The sequence below is a fragment of the Humulus lupulus genome, chromosome 3 (assembly GCF_963169125.1).
Source record: "Humulus lupulus chromosome 3, drHumLupu1.1, whole genome shotgun sequence".
NCBI lineage: Eukaryota > Viridiplantae > Streptophyta > Magnoliopsida > Rosales > Cannabaceae > Humulus > Humulus lupulus.
Genome location: NC_084795.1, coordinates 20,248,779 through 20,269,825, shown reverse-complemented (window position 1 = coordinate 20,269,825; position 21,047 = coordinate 20,248,779). Strand labels below are relative to the sequence as shown.

The 21,047-nt window shown below is 39.4% G+C and overlaps 1 protein-coding gene across 1 annotated transcript; it reads right to left on the bottom strand.

Annotated features, from left to right (window-relative positions):
- Positions 1–8,241: 8,241 nt before the first annotated feature.
- LOC133823751 (uncharacterized) lies at positions 8,242–16,410 on the bottom strand. The gene is made up of 5 exons (XM_062256602.1): positions 16,273–16,410; positions 16,087–16,162; positions 10,468–10,784; positions 10,244–10,383; positions 8,242–10,039 (listed from the first exon to the last, which is right to left on the bottom strand). The coding sequence occupies exons 1-5, from the start codon at positions 16,408–16,410 to the stop codon at positions 8,242–8,244; spliced, it is 2,469 nt and encodes an 822-aa protein (XP_062112586.1).
- Positions 16,411–21,047: the final 4,637 nt, after the last annotated feature.

Below are 21,047 nucleotides of genomic sequence, written 5' to 3'. Positions count from 1 at the left end.
TGGTGCCCTTGTCATGGCTTGCCGAGAGAAAAGCAAGGAAGAAGAAGAAGAAAGAAGAAAAGTCGGGGAGGGAGAAGAAAAAGGGAAAAAAATCTGAATATTAATAAAAAAATAAATGGGTCCCACCACTTACATTTATAATTTATTTATTATTTTTTTTTTACTTTTCAACCTGAGAAGCCCTCAGGTTTCACATTCCTCCCTCCTTAAAGAAATTTCGTCCCGAAATTTTCATAGTACAACCTCAAGCAGAAAATTAAACAAATGATGATACTTCTCATACATCTCCGACTCTAACTCCCAAGTAGCTTTGTCTTCTCTATGGTTTCGCCATAAGACCTTGACTACGGGAATCTCTCTATTCCTCAGCACCTTTAACTCTCTCGCCAAGATTCTAATAGGTTATATTCTTCACATGTCACGTCCTCTTGAAGAGGGGTAGCCTCATACTCAATAATGTGCGATGGGTCTGGAGTATACTTCCTCAACATCGACACATGGAACACATTGTGAACATACCCTAACCGTGCTGGTAAGTTCAATTGATAAGCAACCTCCCCAACCCTCTCGATAACCTCGAAAGGTCCAATATGCCTTGGGGCTATCTTACCCTTCACTCTGAATCTCATCACACCACAAATGGGAGTAACTTTCAAGAAGACGTAGTCACCAACCTCAAACTCAACTTCTCGTCGGTGGAGATCGGCATAACTCTTCTAACGACTTTGAACAACCTTAAGTCTCTCTTAGATGTCTTTGATCTTCTCAGTGGGACTAGCAATAATTTGGGGTCTAATTGCGACATGTTAATCTGGTTTCTCCCAACACAAGGGTGATATGCATGGTCTCCCATATAAGGCCTCATGAGGAGCCATGCCTATACTGGCCTGGTAGCTATTATTATAAGTGAATTCCACCAATGACAAGTGTTCTCCCACTTACCTCCAAAATCCAAAATACAAGAACGAATCATGTCCTCAAAGGTTTGGATGGTCCTCTTAGACTGTCCATCTGTCTGAGGGTAGTGAGCGGTGCTCAAGTTAATTTCAGTTCCTAAAGCTTTTTGTAATGCTCGCCAAAACCTTGATGTAAATCAAGGATCTCTATCAGAAACAATGCTGTAAGGCAACCCATGCAGTTGAAGTATATTACCCACATAAAGTTGTGCTAGTTTAGAAACCTTATAATCCTTCCTAATTGGAATGAAATGAGCAGATTTGGTCAAACAATCGACAATCACCCGGACAGTGTCATGCTTTAATGGTGTTAATGCTAATCTTGCCACAAAGTCCATCATGATTTTATCCCACTTCCATCTTGGTATAGGTAAAGTTTGAAGCAACCCTGAAGGTCTCTCGTGCTCATCCTTAACCTGTTGACAAACCATGCACTTAGCTACAAAGCTAGCCATATCTCTCTTCATACTTTCCCACCAGAATTGTCTTTTCAAGTTTTGGTACATCTTTGTACTTCCAGGATGTACAGTAAATTTAGACCTATGAGCCTCGATCATAACATACGCTAAGATCAAGGATATTTGCAACGACCAATCTTCCCTTATGTTATAAGAATCCATCGCCATTTACTGTCCATCCATCTAACTGATCACCGTTTCAGATTCGATTCTAGATAAATCTCACTTTCTCATATTGCCATTGCCATTGCTTAACTTGCTGAAGTAGCACTGGTGTAACCACTACGTTTGAAACACAAACAATCGCTTTTCCTTCATAGTACTCTAATTCATAATCACCCACCATGGCCGTTCTCTTCCAATCCTCAAGAGCCAAACAAGCCAAAGTGCCATGAGGTTTTATACTTAATGCATCCGCGACCACATTTGCTTTTCTAGGATGATATTGCAAAGTGAAATCATAATCTTCCATGTACTTGACCCATCTTCTTTGCCTCAAAGTCAAGTCTCTTTGAGTAAAGAGATACTTTAAACTCTTATGATCATAATATAATTCAAACTTTGCCCCATATAAGTAACATCTCCAAATTTTCAAGGCAAAAATCACTGTTGCAAGTTCCAAGTTTTGTGTAGGGTAGTTCTTCTCATGTAGCTTCAATTGGAATTATATTGAATTAAAAAATTTACACTTTTTTCTACAAACCGGTATCATTATACATTCTACAATACAATAGAGAAAATATGATGATAAGTGAAGTAATTTTTGCTTCGAAAAAAGGATAAATATGTACAGTGATTAATTATATAATATGTTTAGATTTTAAAAAAAAAACTTTCTAATATCAGACCATGACGTTAATTCTTCTCTTCCACGAAAAGAAATCAAATCCCCCTACTGGTATCTTTTGTAACTTTACTGCTTGGATCTATTTCTAATGTGTATACAAAAATATATATATTTTTAAAAAAGCCAAGCTTGTGTACATTTATAAGGGAAGAAATTTATACAAATATTTTTTTCTTTTTTTTTTCCTGAAGATCAGTGCCCCATCAAACACAGGGAACCCGACGATAGATTAGTAAACGAAAAGTGGTACTAAAACAACAATCAAGCTAGCTAGATTAGTACAATCCGAACATAGAAACACTTAAGAAAACAGAGATTATGAGAAGCAGCAAACTAATAACACACAAAGCAACTACTAGACTACTCACTTGCAAGACCCACGAAGAGATAGGAAATATTCGTGATGCCTCGTTATTATTGACGCACACCCTCTTTCCTCAAGCACAACAGCCCGTTGACTCCACACTCATCCTCGTGCGGCCTCCTCCCTCACGACTTTACTACCCGACCAACGAAGGCCTCCTCCCCCATGACCCCAACTGGCAAAGGCCTACGGTGGTCGGTGGCTGGACCTGAACGTTTCCCAATAAAAACTATGGAGTCTTTCCTTTCGAAATTGTGGAAACTAGTTTTAGTTTTGGGCATTTTTTTTCAATAGAAAAAAAAAATTATTCTGTTAATTTTCACAAAGAAAGAAATAAGATGCAAAAAATTTCACATGGGCCCACGTAATAGTAGATTTTTATTTTAAAATAAACTAGTATTTTTTATTGTTATAAATTAGTAGGACCCACCGAAAATAATAGCCACCTAAGCTCGTGATTTTTTTCAATCGGGATTAATAGCATTTTTCATGGGAAATTTGATATAATATGCTAAAAAATTAAACAAGGTAACAAAAAATAAACATAGGAAAGTTATCCTACTTTTTCAATTTCTTCCCCAAATTACCCCTCACTTTTCAACTTCCCCCCATTTTCTCTAACTCCCTTCTCTCTCCTCCTTCTCGCCATCTCTCTATTCTACTCTTAGTTATAGTTGTGCATGGAACCCAGCCACCGAGCCGAACCCACCCACCCAGTCGAACCCAGCCATCAAGCCGAACCCAGCCACCCAGTCGAACCCAGCCACCCCGCAACGCCACACCGAACCCAGCCACCCCGCAACCCACACGAACACACCGAATCAAGCAACGAACCCACACGAACCCAGTGACCCACGCGGACCAAGGAACCTAGTGACCCACACCGAACCTACACGAACCCAGTGACCCACGCGGACCAAGGAACCCAGTGACCCACGCGGACCAAGGAACCCAGTGACCCACACGGAACCCAGCGACGAACCCACACGAACCCAGTGACCCACGCGGACCAAGGAACGAAAGGCCAGACCTCCGAGAACCGCACCAGTCTCCGATCACCGCCGCCACCACCATTTGAACCCACGGGAACCAAGGTTTGTTTTTTATATTTTTCTTTTAATTTCACTTTTTAATTTGAACCAAATTGGTGTATTTGAGGTTAGTTTGTTTTTTTAGAACTGAATTCTGTGATTAATGTTTAGATTTCTAATATTTTGTGTTTGGGGAAGAATCTTGGTATCGGGACATTGCTTTTTCTTTGGTTTCTTATAAATTTACGATATTAAGCAATGTTGTGCGATTTTGTGCGACTTATCATGACAAGTATGGTTGCTTGGCATTGTTTGTGTTTGCTTTGCGATTTTTGAACGACATTTGGGCGATATTGTGCGATTATTTAGGGAAAATAATGATAGTTTATGGCATTTGTGTTGTTTTGCGATATTGAGCGATATTGAGCTATTTGAGCGACAGTCAAGGTACTCATAGTTTTAGCGATCTGTGTGCGATGTTTGTGCGATTATATTGGATAGGTTTTGTGATTTTAATTTAAAAACCTTATACATTTTTTCTGTGATTCATTGCGATGTTTGTGCGATTCATAATTGTAGTTTTGCGAGTTTTTGCGAGTTCTTTTGCGACATTTGTGCGATTAATAATAATTCCTATTTTTAAAAATGCAGATGGCTCCAGAGTTCGTTCTCCCATTGTCCGAGCATTTTCTAGGGCGTATCAACCATAGAGGGAATGGGTACTTCATTGCTATAAAGGATAAGTTCGAAGCCTTTAAGTTGACTGATAAGGTGAAGGAAAGTCCCTTCGGATCTTTTTGGAATGCCAGTGTTCTTCAATTCTCCGGGGTGATTGTGCATCAACTGTTATTGAGGAAAAAGAAAGTCAGTGAAGTTAAAAACGATGAAGTGTGGTTTTACGTGGGTAAAACGGAAGCCAGATTTGGGAGGTCTAAGTTCGGTTTGATCACAGGCCTAAAGATGAGCGGTGGCCCCAAGACAGCAGAATTGAATACACAATGTGATTCTGATCGGATACTACGGGACTATTTCAACAATGCGAAAAGGGTGGCCTTCAAAACCCTTTTGGCTAGCTTTTGAGGCATGTGATGTTGAAGATGATGTTTACAAGCTGGGTTTATGTGCTTTTGTTGAAGGCGTTTTGTTGGCATGGTCCGAGGGTGTGTATATTTGGACTAATATGCTGAAGTTAGTTGAAAATGTAGATAACTTCTTCGAGTATCCTTGGGGCCTCCTTTCTTATCAGAAGCTGTTGTCTTCCACAGCTAAAAATATGCAACAACTACGGCAAAACTACCTGGATAAGTTGTCGAGCAAGAAAGATAAGAAGAAGAAGAAATCCAAGAAGGAGAAAAAAGTTACTCAACTAGAAGCGAAGTACAATGTGTACGGATATGCACCGGCCTTACAATATTGGGCGTTTGAGGTCATGCTAGATGTGGGGAAGAAGTATGGGCAGTGCAAAGGGAGCAGATTCCCTAGAATGTTGAACTGGAGCACCCCCGTTACTGTTACGAAACACGATGTGAAGCAAACTGATGTGGCACTGCTGTTTGAGAAAATGGTATGTAAATCTTTCTCTATTTCTCATTGTTGTTCTGATATATTTTGCTTTCAGTATTATTTGCGATATATGTGCGAGTTTTATGCGACATTTGTGCGATAACATTTTTCTTTATGCGATTTACATTATCTGTTTTGCGACATATTTGCGACATTATGCAATTTTTTTATTTTGTGATTTATATTTGATTTTGCGACATTGTGCGATGTTTATTCGATTATGTACGATATGTTCTCGATTTCTTTTAAAAAAAATTAGCGACATAATTGTGATTTCTTGCGACACAAATGCGATTTTTATTACTTTGTTGATATTATAATTTTGCGACATTATGCGATGTTTCTTCGAGTTTCTGCGATATTGATTGTTTTCTAATTTTTTGGTTATGCAGATGGTTGTTCTTCAAATCTTGTACCCTCGGAATTGGGAGGTTGAATACTGGAAGTCCAATTGTGAGGGTGAAGTCCCCACGGTGGATATGGGCTCAGATGAGATGGAAGAAATAGAAGCTGGAACACAAGATTCCACTCAATTCGAGACCCAAGCAAAACGGGTGGCGGAATATGTTCAAACTGCGAAAATCATTCCACTATCACCACCGAAAGAACAAACAGAGCCGTCCACATCAGGCACTGTGCCTCCAACCTTAACTCCTGCAGCCAATGACACCGACTACCTTGGGTTGGTGAAGAGATTGGAGAAGGTCGAAGCCCAACAAATAGCAATTCTAGCTGCACAGAATGAGATGAAGACTACGTTTGAGAGTAGTCAGGCTGAGATGAAGAAGCTTATCATGGATCAACTTGCGACCATGATAAGTTTGTTACAGAAGCAACCATCACAGCCAGCAAAGGATGAACGTCGTCAGTATAATTCTGGTTCTGAAGACGACGTGTACCCTGAAGATTGGGAACCCAACTTATGTCCATCGGAGATATGCAGTCTCAGGATGTGCAACAGTTGGATGGGCCACCAGCTGGAGTGGAATTTGTGAGGAGGGCAAAACAGAAGCTAGTGTATTTGAAGGACTACACTGCGGGGAAGAAGAAACAATGAACTGGTCCAGTTGAGGTTGATACTTTGAGGCCAGTAGACCCACGACTCTACAAATTTTTCAAAAGGTGGATTACTTACTCGAGGGACAACCGCCGTCCTAGAGAAGTGCACACTGGCATTGCCGATCGGAGTTGGTTTGTGAAGTTGGTGGTGGAGCACGAATGGATCGACGATGCTGTAAGTACTTGTTTCTTAACTGTTTAATTTAACTATTTTCTCATTTTGAACAATACATCATTTTATTTGCGATATTTAGTGATGTATAAGTTGATTGTTTGTTTAAATCGCAATTAAATCGCTTTAAGTCACTCATAAAATCGCGAAAATGGTACATTGGGATATGCGCGACGTTTTGCGATGTCTGTGCGACATAAAGCAATTTAATTACAGAAATTGTGTTTTATGCGACCTATATGCGACATGTTTGCGATATTAGCCTAGAAAATTTGTGTTTTGCAACTTATTTGCGACATTTGTGCGACTCTTTTGCGATACGATTCTAACCATTTTTATTTCAAATGCAGCAAATTGATGCCATATTCCACTTGTTGAGAAGAAGGAGGAAGCTCTTCCTTGAGGTGTACACTACGAATTGTGTGGTTCTGGACACATTTGCTCCACAAATATTTTCAATGTACTGGAATTGTCATGATGGTGACAGAAGCACATTTACCTGGGATGAGTCAGTTATTCATTATGTGAGGGGGATGGAGCATCGGTACTTGCCTTGTTGGGAGAACCAGGAGTACATCTACTTCACATTGAACCTTCCTGCTGAGAAGCATTGGGTGGCTGTTGAGGTAGATATTGAGAATTGGCATATTGTTGTATATGACTGTGATATCGGCGCCACGACTGAGGACAATATGAAGTCATTTTTGAAGCCTTATACCGAGATATTTGCATCCTTATTGCGGGCTTCTGGTTATTTTAAGACCAACAGTTATGTATTTCCGGTTGAAACAGGTGATCTCAACCAGCTCCCACCAATGCATTATAAACGAGCTACTCCGGAAGTTGTACCGCAAGTGGAAAGCAGGTAAATGTCTCTTTTTGTATTTATTTTATTTTGTACTCCATTACGAATTACTTTACTAAATTGTTACTAATAATTACCAATATCTTTTTATTTGCAGTGGCGATTGTGGAATGTATGCCATTGAATATGTGGAGCACCGAATGTTGGATCGGTCGTTTGAGAAAGTTAACGATGATAACATGCTCACCTTTAGACATAGGTTGTGTGTTGACTTATTTTACCATAATCTATAATATTTACGACACTATTATATTTTGTCAGATTAGTAAAATATGTTAGAAATCGTCTTTAATCGCTAATTTCGCTTTGAAAATCGCACATTGTCGCACAATTACATTGTCTGAAATCGCATTTATCGCACAAAAATCGCATACAAATCGCATAATTAATCTCCATAGTTTCTGGTGTAAATGTAAAAAAATCGCAAATATATCGCAAAAGAATCGCATAAAAATCACATAATTAATCTTCATAGATTCCTGGCGTGCAATAACTGAGCATCGGAAATATATCGCACAAAATCGCATACTAATCGCGTAATTAAACTTCATAGATTTCTGGTGTACATTAACTAAGCATCGCGAAAATATCGCTAATAATCGCAAATCATCGCTTTAAACGAAACAAGGATCTTGTAAATATTTATGTTCTAAATTGCCCAAAAATCGCGAACAAATCGCAAGAACTCTCACAAACATATCGCAGAAATATCGTTTGCTATCGCAAATAATCACGTATAATCGCAAAAACATCGCCAGATATTGCAAAATTGGAAAAAAAATCTACTTTGACCCTATTAAAAATTCTACATGGTTCACACATTCCTGTATAAAAAAAAAGGTTAAAAAACTGTAACAACAACCAGGAATACAACACAAAAATCCAGTCAAAAAATAAGTGCATTACAACTAATATAGATAAGTATACTAATAGAGAAAAGCTTCAAACTCGAGCTTTGCATGTAGCTCTGTTGTGCCCCGAACCACCGCAGTTAGTACAATGGCGAGGTTCCACAACCACTTGACCATTAGATGGGCGACGCTTCGTCGGTCTTCTACCTGCATTGCTCTTCCTAGGCCGACCCACCGGTTTTTATCCACTGGTACCCCGACTCTCATGTTCTTGATGTGTTCCGGTAGTACCCAATCATCCTCCTCGCCGACAACATTAATTGTTGCATCATAGGTCTTCTTCCACGTGTCTTTTGTGTAGTATGGGGAGCTAAGTGCGTACAGGCTAGCATTCTGACTAATTACTGCGGCACATGCATGAGGACAAGGGATTTTTAGCAATTGGAACATTCCGCATGTGCATGTTCTCTCGACTAAGTCCACATCACCACCTATCTGACCTTCAGGACTCGTACCAACATTAAATAATTGAGCACCATTACGATAGACACTCCTGAACCTACCATCTTCATGTTGTGCTTTTAAATCCTTCTCAAAAGTAGTTGCCAAAGGGGTAGTGCACTTACTTGCATTTTCGAGATGATCAACAAACCAATTTTGTAGTGTGAACCTGGTGAATTCAACCAAAGTAGTTATTGGATATTTCCTGAATTCTTCTGTCACGTTGTTGAAGCTTTCAGCGGCGTTGCTTGTCATTATGTTGTACCGATCGCCTGGACAATAAGGACGAGCCCACTTTTCAAGCCCTATTTGCTCGACGTATGTAGCAATGGGAGGATCCATCCGTTTGAGCACCTCAAAATGTCTATCACATTCAGTCTTCGACCATGCGTAGGCTGCCAGCCATATTTGCGTGTTACATACATCAGTCTTGAACTTGTGCGCGACATTCATAGTAATATGTTTAAAGCAAAAACATTTGCATGCTACGGGGAAAACGACCTCGAAAGCATGTTCAATGCTCTGATGCCTATCCGATACGAACACAAGGTTTTCAACCTCCCCAATGGCTTCCCTTAACTTCTGCAAGAAATACTTCCAAGAGTCGTGGTTCTCACTGTCGACAATTGCAAAGGCCATCAGAAACAATTGGTTGTTTGCACTGTATGCAACAGCAAGTAACATTGTGCCCCCATACTTTGTCTTCAAGAATGTTCCGTCAATACTAATCACAGGATGACAAAACTTAAATCCCCTCCTACAAGCATCCAGTGACCAAAAATAGTACTTGAACCGGTCGTCCTCTCTCACAATGTCAGTAATAGTACCCGAATTCTTCTGTTCCAGCATGTACAAGTAACCATATAACTTTGTATAAGATTCTGCTGGCGTACCACTCACATACGTAAGTGCCTTCTCTCTGCACCTCCAAGCCTTCTCATAACTAATCTTGATGCCATATTCCTTAAACATATCCCTCTGTATGTCTTTTTCCATGTACTTAGTTCCATCTGATGTGTACTTTTCCTTAATAATGTGGCCAATAACCCACAGTGCTGCTTGACGGTGATCAGAATTTCTAGAATCCAAGTTACATGTGTGTTCGTTGTGGAACACAGTAACCTCGAACATGTCACAACGTGCCTTCTTCCTCCCCCTTAATCTCCATTTACAATTTTGATCCTTGCAAGTAACATACAGCACATCAGTGCCAGACTTCCTCACCATCCACTCAAAATTCTTTTTCAGTGCATACCTTCCCACTACATTCTTAAATTCTTCCTTGTTTGTGTACAACTTGCCAAGATGTATCTCCCCTGAAGGCGTACCACTAAGAGATGTCGTATAGACATGATTTTCCTCTATGTCTTCCCTATTTTACATAAGAGGTTTGAATTTGGTACAAACTTCAAATTCAGAAGCAGGAGTACTAATGGAAGGACCTGGCCGACTGCTACTAGTTCCTAGTGTTTGGTGATTCTCACTACAGGGGGGTCTTCTTTGTCGCTCTGCTTGGTTGCTTGGAGTTAGTTCCAACCTCAAGGGAGGTACCTATACAGCTCCATCAACTTCCAACTCCACATCATCATCCTCATCCAAATCTACCACAGGATCATCGTTGTAATAGGGACCATCGAACTCATCTAAATGATCAAATGCGATATCGGCTCTGTGGTCATCTATATTAATAGGTAGTTGCTCATTCAAACCAACCCCCTGATCAGTTTCTGGGACAAAGGTCCCAACCACACTTCGAGGGGTTACACTTCAAGTAGGCTCCAAATTCACATTCTTCTTCACCTTAGTCACAAATAGTGGCAGCAAGTTGTCCACACTCATCTTTGCTTTCATGCTCAAAAACACTCGTAGTTGACTATCTTTCACTAAAACCTCCGGCGGAAACTTGGTGCCTTTCATGTACATGTAACAGACTTCTAATTTCAGTTCATACACCAAAGGATCCACATCCAACTCTTCATACAAAACTTCACTCAACTTTTCCAGAGTAGTGTCAATGTCAAACATCAACGTCTTACTTGTTGGGGAATTGAATACCCAGTTGAAACCCTCGACAGTCCAAACACCATCATACAATACAGGCACTAATACAGTTGAATCTGTCACAAACAAAAAAATTTAAAATTAGAAAAAAGTACAAATAAAGTCGTACAAATTTAAAATCGCACACATATCGTTCAATATCGCAAAAACATCGCACAAAGTCGCACAACTATCGCAAGAAATTTTGGACAAAATTAATACAGACAAAATCGCAATGATATCGCATAGGCATCGCACAAGTATCGTACACAGATAAAGTCGCCCACAATCGGAATGGCATCGTTCAAATGTCGCAGAGTTTCAACCCTAACCTCTGACTTTGGTAGAAATCGCACAAAATCGCAATTTATCGTTCAAAAATCGCAAAAAAACGAAAAACCCAGAAAAAAAACGCAGAAAATGGAGCATAGTCTACTTTCATTTCAGAACACAAAATGGACAAAATACAACCAACAATGTACAGATCCATACAACTTACACTAAATATAACAAAAGCCAACAATATTTTGCATAAAAAAACACTTACCCATTGCTTTTGGGTGAGAAAAATGAATGTGGAGGTCGGTTGAGTGTGTGGGAGGTCCGGCTGAGGTGGTGGTGGGTGGAGGTCCGGCTGACTGCAAGCCGTGGTGGTTTTTTTTGGTCTGAGAGAGAGAGAGAGCGAGAGATGGTGAGAAGGAGGAGAGAGAAGGGAGTTAGAGAAAATGGGGGGAAGTTGAAAAGTGAGGGGTAATTTGGGGAAGAAATTGAAAAAATAAGATAACTTTCCTATGTTTATTTTTTGGGTTTAATTTTTTAGCATATGATATCAAATTTCCCTCTTTCATTATCTTACTGTAGTAACAATTCAAAGTTATAAAAAAATGTGATTATTACAATTAAGTCATGCGACAATACTAACTGTTATTATAAGGTAATTATTTATTAACTATTTAATGGCCGGATAAAACGATATTCTTGAAAACATTAAAAATATTCTTATTTTTAAAATTCAATAATCGAGCGATCAATAAATATTATTTTGCTAAAAAGACACTTTATTTATTTTTACTTTGTTTTACATTGTAAATTAAGGTATTATATTCTCATTATTTGTAGTTATTGAAAAAGACACTAAATGTTGAATTGTGTTTAGCTAGCTAGCACTAAAATTTAAGCTCAGATTTATTATTATTAAAAAAAATAATAATATATGAGGTGATGATTTTATTATTTTCAAAATTCTAATAATTAAAACCTAGCCCAGCCCGCCTTCCCTATTAACTCGCTTATTTACATTCATAGTCGTCCTACGTAGTGTTACATCCACGAGGGCCGGCATACTCTTAATATATAAAGTATTGCTATATGGCATCGTGTTGACCAACATCACTTGGCACAATTTTTTTAGGGTTGGTACAATTAAATATCATGTTTTACTTTTTCTATTTTAAATTAAAATATATAAGATCTAATACTAAATTGCACCAATAATTATATATCATGATAGATAGTGTTGAGCATCATTGGTGCCAATTAACAATACTCTAATATATATTATAAATTTTGATAATACTATCATTTAAAGGCGAATATGAGGATTTCTGAAGTCGATTTAATTTTTTAGAAAAAAAATAAGGACTAAAGACAATTAAAAAAAATAAAAGGATTTAGATACTCTAGATATATATAATATAAATTTACTATCATTTATATTTAAAGATAGATAAATAGATATTTGGGATGACAAACTAGTGAAGCACAATGAGATGTACTGTCCTCCTTTCATCAAAATATTTAGTGCATGTTCCTTTAGATGTTTCAAGTGCGGATCTTCTCCTTGTTGGACCTTTCTCAAATAGTCCACCTCCACCATTCTCACCGCTTTCCGCATTTGCGTCACCATCTCATAACCGCACTCTTCCCATGGCGCACTACTTAATATTATGATGACATACCAGTTAATGTTCCAGACTAATGTTCTGGAAGCAGCAGATTATATTTGGGACAAATATTCACCAGAAGAACTATCAAGTTGCCTTTCTCGGCTGATACGACAGAACCTTTTATGGTTGCGAGCGCGAAACGATTGAATATGAAAGCTGATAAAGCCTCAACTCATGAGGACTGACATTTCTGGGCATCACAGAGGTGTCGAACACAAACCTCTTTGCTATGATCTTGTTCGTGACCATGACTGTTGGGTCGTACATGGGCTCATTAATGAGCGGGAATAGTCTCCACTACAAGAAAAAGTACCATTAGTGTAACGCCATACTACCCTAGAATCGTTACCATGTTATTTTAAAATGTGTCATTAGCTCGCTAATTAAGGTTTTAGACCGTAAAGTATAATTAAATAAAGTAAAGACTCATTTAAATAAGAGTTCAATATAAAAGTTTGGATATTCATTAAAATTATAAAAGTGTTTTATTGGGATCCCAAAATATTTTTCTAAAACATATTCACAACTCAAAAGCTAGTTATAGTCGACCTAGGCAACAAAATCGATCATTTACACAACGTTCCTCAAAACTACCCTAGTCGCGGCGGCCAAGTAGGCCAAACATGTACGCACCGCTCCATTCCCTCCAACTCCCGTGAGCCGAGGCACAACAAGAAAACAGCACAACATATAATAATTTATTTGAATAATGCATAACTAATCAAACATAATAGACAAACTACAAGTTTCTACTAAAATTCACCACAGTGCCCTACGTCGGTCAGGTTGCGTTACTAGGCACCAAGTTCATGGTCTTAACCGAGCGGGTGAGTACGGTACCCTTAGAGGGTCTCGCCCTGACGGCCTGCATTTAGCATGCTTAATGCTGATCCCGACCTTTGTCGTTCCCGATCTTTGTCATCCAGTCATAAACACATGTATGGCGTAATAGTTACAAACAACTTACACATAAATATAGGCACAATGTAAGGACACATAATCGGGTTATGCCCTACTCTACGGGAAAAATAATTTTCTTACCTTGAGTCCCGAGCTGACAGCACAAGGCAACCCCGAGCCTTAGAAGTAAAACCTAGTTACAATGTAATAATAAATAACCATCACAACCTAAATCAATTAAACACTTCGGAATAATATACTAGCATCTATGACCTCGAATTCTACTAAACCGGGTAGTAGAATCCTTCCCGAGCCTTTAGATTTGAGTTCTCGAGCTTAAAACCCTTAATCAGCCAATATTCTCTATTTGAGTCATAATCTCGAGGCTCTCATCTGAGGGGAAATAGGTCGCGGTGCGCCCTAACCTGTGCCGCGGGACCTGTGCGATTTTAGGGACCCCTAATGCCTCTAGGTTAATGCAGGCCGCAATGCCCCAGAATAATGCTGTTGCGCGACCCCGCGAACCCAGAAACTTCAGCATTTTTCCGAGCTAAACTCACCAAAATTCAGTATAAGACACACACTAAAGTCATAATTGCGTCTAGGACCCTCAATAACACATCCTAGACAGCATAAGCAACCAGAAATCTAGATCAAATCCCTAACCCCACTCAAAAACAAAACCAGAACAAAACACAGTCAAATCCTAAACTAACTAAAGAATTCATAGAAAAAAACCACGTTGTAAAGCTTACCTTAGAAAGGATTTCAACTCTTGAGCTAAGTCCTCAATCAGGTTAGCCTCAATCTTCAATTTCCTAAGCCTAGTTTCTCAAGAATTCCAAAATCTTCCAAAACACCAAGAAGGGAAGAGATAAACGAGAGAGAGAGAGAGAGAGAGAGAACTGAGAGATTGTTTTGGTTTTCTTTGGTTTCTAGTTGTTTCTTATGTCTCCTAAGTCTATCCTAAGCCTAGGGAATGACCAAAATGTCACTAGACTTACCTTAGCCTCTTAATGCCTTTAAGGGAAATCCCATCATTTAACACACTTCTCGCTAATTCCTCGAGTAGTCCTATAAGTCCCCACCCGGCATACCCAAATAATCGCTAAATAGCTACCCGTTACCCGGTAAATCCCGAACACACACCAAGTTCCCAAAATATCCCTAGGCTCACCCTGAGCTAGGTATTGGACCCCGTTGTGACTATTTCGCTAATACGCTCACTAGGATCGTCTCGGACCACACATCTCAAATATATCCCCATAACACATACATAATGCAAATATACCCTCAACGTGTCAAAAATTACAGATATGCCCCACTTTACAGAAATAGGCCCACATGAATATTTAATACACATGAACATGCATATCTAGTCACATTACCACACAAATTATTTATACCGCATAATCACACATATATTAAATTAAATCCACATATAAACTCGATTATGTCCTCCTGGCACAGTAACCAAGGCACTCAGCCTTAATAGAAAATTTTGAACGTTACAAATATCCCCTCCTTATTGAAATTTTGCCCTCGAAATTTATTGAAACATCTCGGGATACTAATCCCGCACATCTGACTCTAAATTCGGAGTCATGTTATTTGCCCTGTAACTTCCTTGTAACACCCTCACTATAGTGACAGTCTTATTCCGTAAGATTTTATCTCATTTGTCCAAAATTCCACTGACTTTTCCTTGCACAATAATTCCACTTAAATTCTAGGGTCTCTTCGCCCAATCAGGGGTAGTACTCAATACCCTTCCCTTAACATTGGCACTGGTAACACCTTATGAACCTCTACCTATGCTGGGGGTAAGGCTAATATGTAGGCCCCTTGCCTAATCCTTATTAGGATCTCACAAGTCTATCAAATCTAGAGTCAAATCTCCTCTTTCTTTCCCAAACTATCTTACCCCTTTTTTTGTCCACAATACTCGAAGAAATACAAAGTCTCCAATCTGGGAACTCACGTTCCCATGTTCAAATTTGTGAATTCTTATGTCCTTTCAAATAAGCAGACACCCATTCCCTAACAATCCTTAGTAACTTCATTAGTCATTCGAACTAATTCTGAACAAGAATACTTCTTGTCCCTCATTTCATTTCCCTGAATGAGTACTTCTCATTTCCTTTCTCACAATATCTTATTCAGAGTCACACTAGATGTCGACCAATATTCATCACCGTGACAATCCAATCAAGGGACCGTATTTGCCTCAATGTCCTGAAAACTTATATATTCGAGGTAAAGTACTTAAAGTATGAGTCGTTCCTTCAGGTTATCATTCTGTCTTAAGGTAACCAATAATTCCAAATTCCAATCTTATGCTCATCACCCTCTATGACCCTTTTCAGAACATAGGAAATAAAAGGTCTCACTCTAACGCTATCGACTTCGGTGTCCCACGGAGACGTACGGTCTCCCTTCGCACATACTCATTCCTATGATAACTTGTTCACGCAAACCAGAGTGTGCTAATCTAATATGTCAAATAATCACTTCTATCATCCACTCATCTCACCAGCAATCTGAGGTGATCCACCCTTACGGTCCATAACTATATTTCTCCATACTGGAGGATTAGGCAGTGCACCTCCCTAGAGTCATGACAGCCCTTCTAGCTTATGTTTATCATTTCTCACTTACTGGAGGATTAGGCAGTGCACCTCCCCGTATACAAATTTTAGGTCTTAACGCCCATTCAAACTTCCTGGATACGACAATCATAAGGGATAGTATAAGATTCATCCAGAATTTCTACCTCGACACCAGAAACCATTGGATCTTTCATCTGATCCTCATATCTTAACCTATCCATGCCAAAAGTGTTAGGATTCTTAACCATTCCTACAAGATCCTTCTTTTGTATTTCATTCTTCAAAGAGGTATATCTGCTAATTATCAATCACAGGTTCTATATCAATTCTGGTCGTTACCTCACCCTAACCGAGGCTAACTAGCATTACTATCAACTTAAACTCCCATGTAGAGCATCTATGTTCTTCTTCCTTTATCCACCGTGAAGCACGAACAATCACCTTTTCAGTCTACACATGGGCGCACCCTAATCCTTGACGCACCGCACTAATACTCCATGTTTAAGCAAGGACAATGTCTTTTGAACTGTCCTCCTATGCCAGTCCATCACATGCGTATTCTAATACCATGGCATGTGAATCAACCCTTATTTCAATTTCTGAGAATTTGATACACAACTATCCATTCAGACAAACTTTACATTTCTACGTTGCTTCAGTCAAGCGTACGACGATCCTCGAATACGCTTCAAGTAAAATCCAATGTGTCTCACCAATCTCACTGTGCTTCTAACCCGTAAGGCGTTCTTTTAACAATTGCCTTATGACTTCTATCTTAATTGAATCATATGAAATCCTATCACTTCCCATAATGTGCCCATGAATATCATTTGAAGAAATTGGAACTTATCCCTTCTGGAACCTTACCTGTAATCCTCACTTCTCCAGCCTTAGTAGTATTAGTGGAAGTGTTATTTGTGTTCTGTTCTTGACTGGAAGTAGTCCAAAATATTCTCGATAGACCCAAATACGACTTGTAACGACCCAAAAATGCTAATAGGGTTTAGTGCCTTAACTAGTGTGTCGAGAGGGCATAATTGGATGTATGTGTGATTAATTGATTAAATGCGTAACTATGTGGCATGCATGATTTATATGATTATATGAATGTATATTTATATGCTTGTTTATGAGTATTAAATATGCATGTGGGCCCGTTCTTGTTTATAAAGGCATATCTGTAATTTTGGTCCGTTAAGGGCATAAATGTGAATATATGTGTTTAATGATTGCGAGCACATTATTATGTGGATATATTTGCATTATACGGCTCAAGGCGATCTTAGTGAGCGGATTAGCGAAATAGTCACAGTAGGGTTCAATACCCGGCTCGGGGTGAGCCTAGGGGTATTTTGGGAAATATAACATATATTTGGGATTTATCGAGTAACGAGTAAATGTTTGGTGATTAGTTGGGCATGTCAGGATTAATTGGGAATTTGTAGGATGATTCGAGGAATTAGCAGGAATTGGGGTTAATGACCATTTTTCCCATAAGGGTAATTAGGAGGCTGGGTTAGTACAAGGGGCATTTTGGTCATTCTAATTATAGTGATATAGTTAGGAAATATCAGAACTTAGTAGAACAAGTTAGAAATCTCTGAAGCACTCTCTCCCTCTCCCTCTTACACGTTCACTATCTCTCCCTCTCTTGTGCTTTGAAGCTGAAGGAAAAATTTGAAGAGAGGCTTGGATTTGGGTTGGGAAATCTCAAGAATTGAGGCTAGGAGTAGACAAGAAATAGTTGGGGGATTCGAGCCACTAATAGATTTAAAGTTTCAAGTCTTAAATTATTGAATTCTGATTAAGTTTCAATATGCTTGGGGATAATTGGGTTAGCTATTGAGTTTAGGATTTATGGGAATTTGAGTTGGTATTTTAGGTTATATGGTTTTTCTTTGAAGTAGTACTGAGAATTCTGAACCTGGTTTTGATTGGGGTGTGTATTAAGGTGGGATTTTGGGACTGAGAGTTGGGAAAAAACATTGGAAACCCATGGATTTTTGGGTTCACGGGGGCGCGCCGCGGCCCACGTGCCCAGAAGGCCTTGGGAGGGCTTACTGATTTGTGGGCGCACCGCGACCCTAGGGGCAAGTCACGGCCCGCTCCCCCCTGAACAAAAGGCTGATGCATCTAACTTGAGGCATACCATGACCCTTAAGGTCAGTTCGCGGCGTGCCTAAGTAGCCATAGCCTAGGTTGGTTTGTTTTAGGCTCCAAGATTCAAACCTAAGAGCTCGAGACGAATTCTACTACCCGGTTTAGTAGAATTCGAGGTCCCAGAGGCTGGTATTTTTTTCCAAAACATTTAGTTGGATTAAAATTTGATAGATATCCATTGTTGCTTGTAACTAGGGTTACCATTAAGGCTCAGGACTGAGGTTCGTGCTCATGACCGCTCTTTATCCTTTGCTCGGGACGTGAGGTAAGAAAACTGTACCCAAGTGGTTATGAATGAGACTGAGGTTTCCTGTAATTGAACATATGTCTTCTGTAATTTATATATTTGTTATGTGTGATGTAAAAGTACAACCTAAGGGAGCCAGGGCTGATGATAAATGTACTGAATGCGACTCGGCCTAAGCAAGTCGTGATCAACTAAATAACTAGAAGGCTCGGCCTAAGGGCGCCGACACCTACATATTGTTTTAAAGGTTGAATTATATGTTTAGAAGTATATGTGTTTATCGTTGCCTAGCTTAGTACTTGTATTCTTCTGATTAATTGAATTGATTGGACTAAAGTTTGTTATATGCACTTGTTGCTGTCTATGCTTGTTGATTATGGTTTTCTTGCTGAGCCTTGGCTCACGGGTGCTATGTGGTGCAGGTAAAGGCAAGGAAAATATGGACCAACCATGAGTTGGAGAGCTTTGGGGCGGAGTGTACATCGACAGCTACTCGACCGCCATGGCCAAGGGAATTACAGGAACTAGAGCTCAAACTCGTATTTTTCCATTTAGACTACCTACTGCTTGTTGACGTCGTTTTTCGTCAACAGTGAAAGAAGAGCAGGAAACAATAATCAGTAATGGCCAATAGAAATACGATAATACAAATGAGATTTTTACGTGGTTCAGCAGTTAAGTCTGCCTAGTCCACGAGTCTTTGTTATTAAACTTGAGATGATCTCTAAAAATTCTCCAAGGATGAATTCTCCAGAGTTTTCCCTCAAGATCACAAAAATTCGGGTCCTTTACAATGGTACATGACCTATCTATTTATAGAGAAGATTTCAGAATACTATCCCACATATTTCAGGAAGTTATTCTGTATATGCAAATAAATTAAATGGAATTTATCACAAAAATGCCTGCAATCCGATATACAAGGAAACTTCCCCTGAAGATCAGGGGGCGTATAACTGAACAAATAATATCCCTTGATTGTAGGGGATTTATAGTAATCAATGTAGACCGTGTCTCTTATAGATGACTCATTAGGATATTCAAAGTTATTATCCTGCATCACCAAGGCCCTATTTACCCAGGTTTCTTGTTGACTTTCGAGCTATAGCATCTTCCCGAGGCCACATGACTTCGAGCTCATACGCGCGTCAAGCTCGGAGCCCTGATCTGAGGCCATCCCGAGAACAGATGTACGTTGGGGTCTATCTTTCGAGCTTGTGAGGATTTCGAGGCTATCATCTTCGAAGTCGTCTCTGCTCCGCAGGCTCGACGCTTAGATTTCAGACATATTCCAGACTTTACGAGTTCATTCATTATGAATCCAGCTTTCGAGGTCACAATTCTCATGGCTCGAAATCTGGGTGTAACATCTTGCCCCCTCAAAAGTATTTGTTCGAATCCTATGAGAAGGAAACTTTTGAACTACTTTCTTCGGGAACCGCACCGTCACATTCTTGAGAATGGACACGTGTCAGTTGGGTATTGCCCATTCAGGGTACTCAAGTACCTTGGAAATCTGCCCACGATCGTTCGTCTGCCACCTTTCTGGTACCATCATATCATTAATCCCTATCCATTGGATTTTGCAAGGGTTTTATTCACTGGCTCAGATTAACCCCCTTTTTCCATCTATATATAAGACCCCATTCATCGTCTTCCTTTTTATTTTTCGCTCATCAGAAGAAAGAAAAGAAGAAGAACCAGAAACTATCCCTGAGAACTTCTTGCTTGTGCATGTTTTCTCAACCGAAGAAACAGAGGACCACCAGTTTGTTCGAGACTGTATGCTCATATCTGCAGCCTCTCCTTCACTCGACGATTTTTCTGCAATCACCATCATTGTGTAAGTGTCCGATTGCCTTTTTGTTTGCCTTTATACTAGTTTCTGTCTATATTGTTCTTGTTATTTCTGGGAATGCGCAGACATATTTTCTTAGTATGATACGCTAGGAAATTTTTTACCGATAGACTTTCACGTTTAAGTCTCCATACTAGGTTTTAAGTTACTGGTTCCAAATTCAGTTTTGGTGTAGAACAAGGTATCTTTTTTCTGGGTTTCAAAATTTGAAAGACATATCTTGCACACCAAGATATCGGGTACTAAATCTTGGTTTTAAAGAACACACGATACCCAAGATTACCCTTTCTGAATAACCGCCACCTTTTTTCCCTGATATTTCGGGATTTTCAAAAAATTATATCCACTCTCCTCCTTTCTCTCGTAGAATACACATTCCGACTCTTTAATAAGGGTCTTAGTTTCAAGCTCATTTCGTTCTTAAGTTCCGAGCTTGTCTTGTCAAGCTCGCAATTATTGAACTCTTGCATGCATGGCCCTCACCATTTTTTCTTTCTCGCTAAATGTCACAGAATCTGGAAAGATGGTGGGGGTTGCTGCTGGCAATCCCTTACTCACCCAAAACCCCGAGCCTGGAGTCGCTGTTTGCTCGGAATCAACGTCGAATTCACGAGTACGAT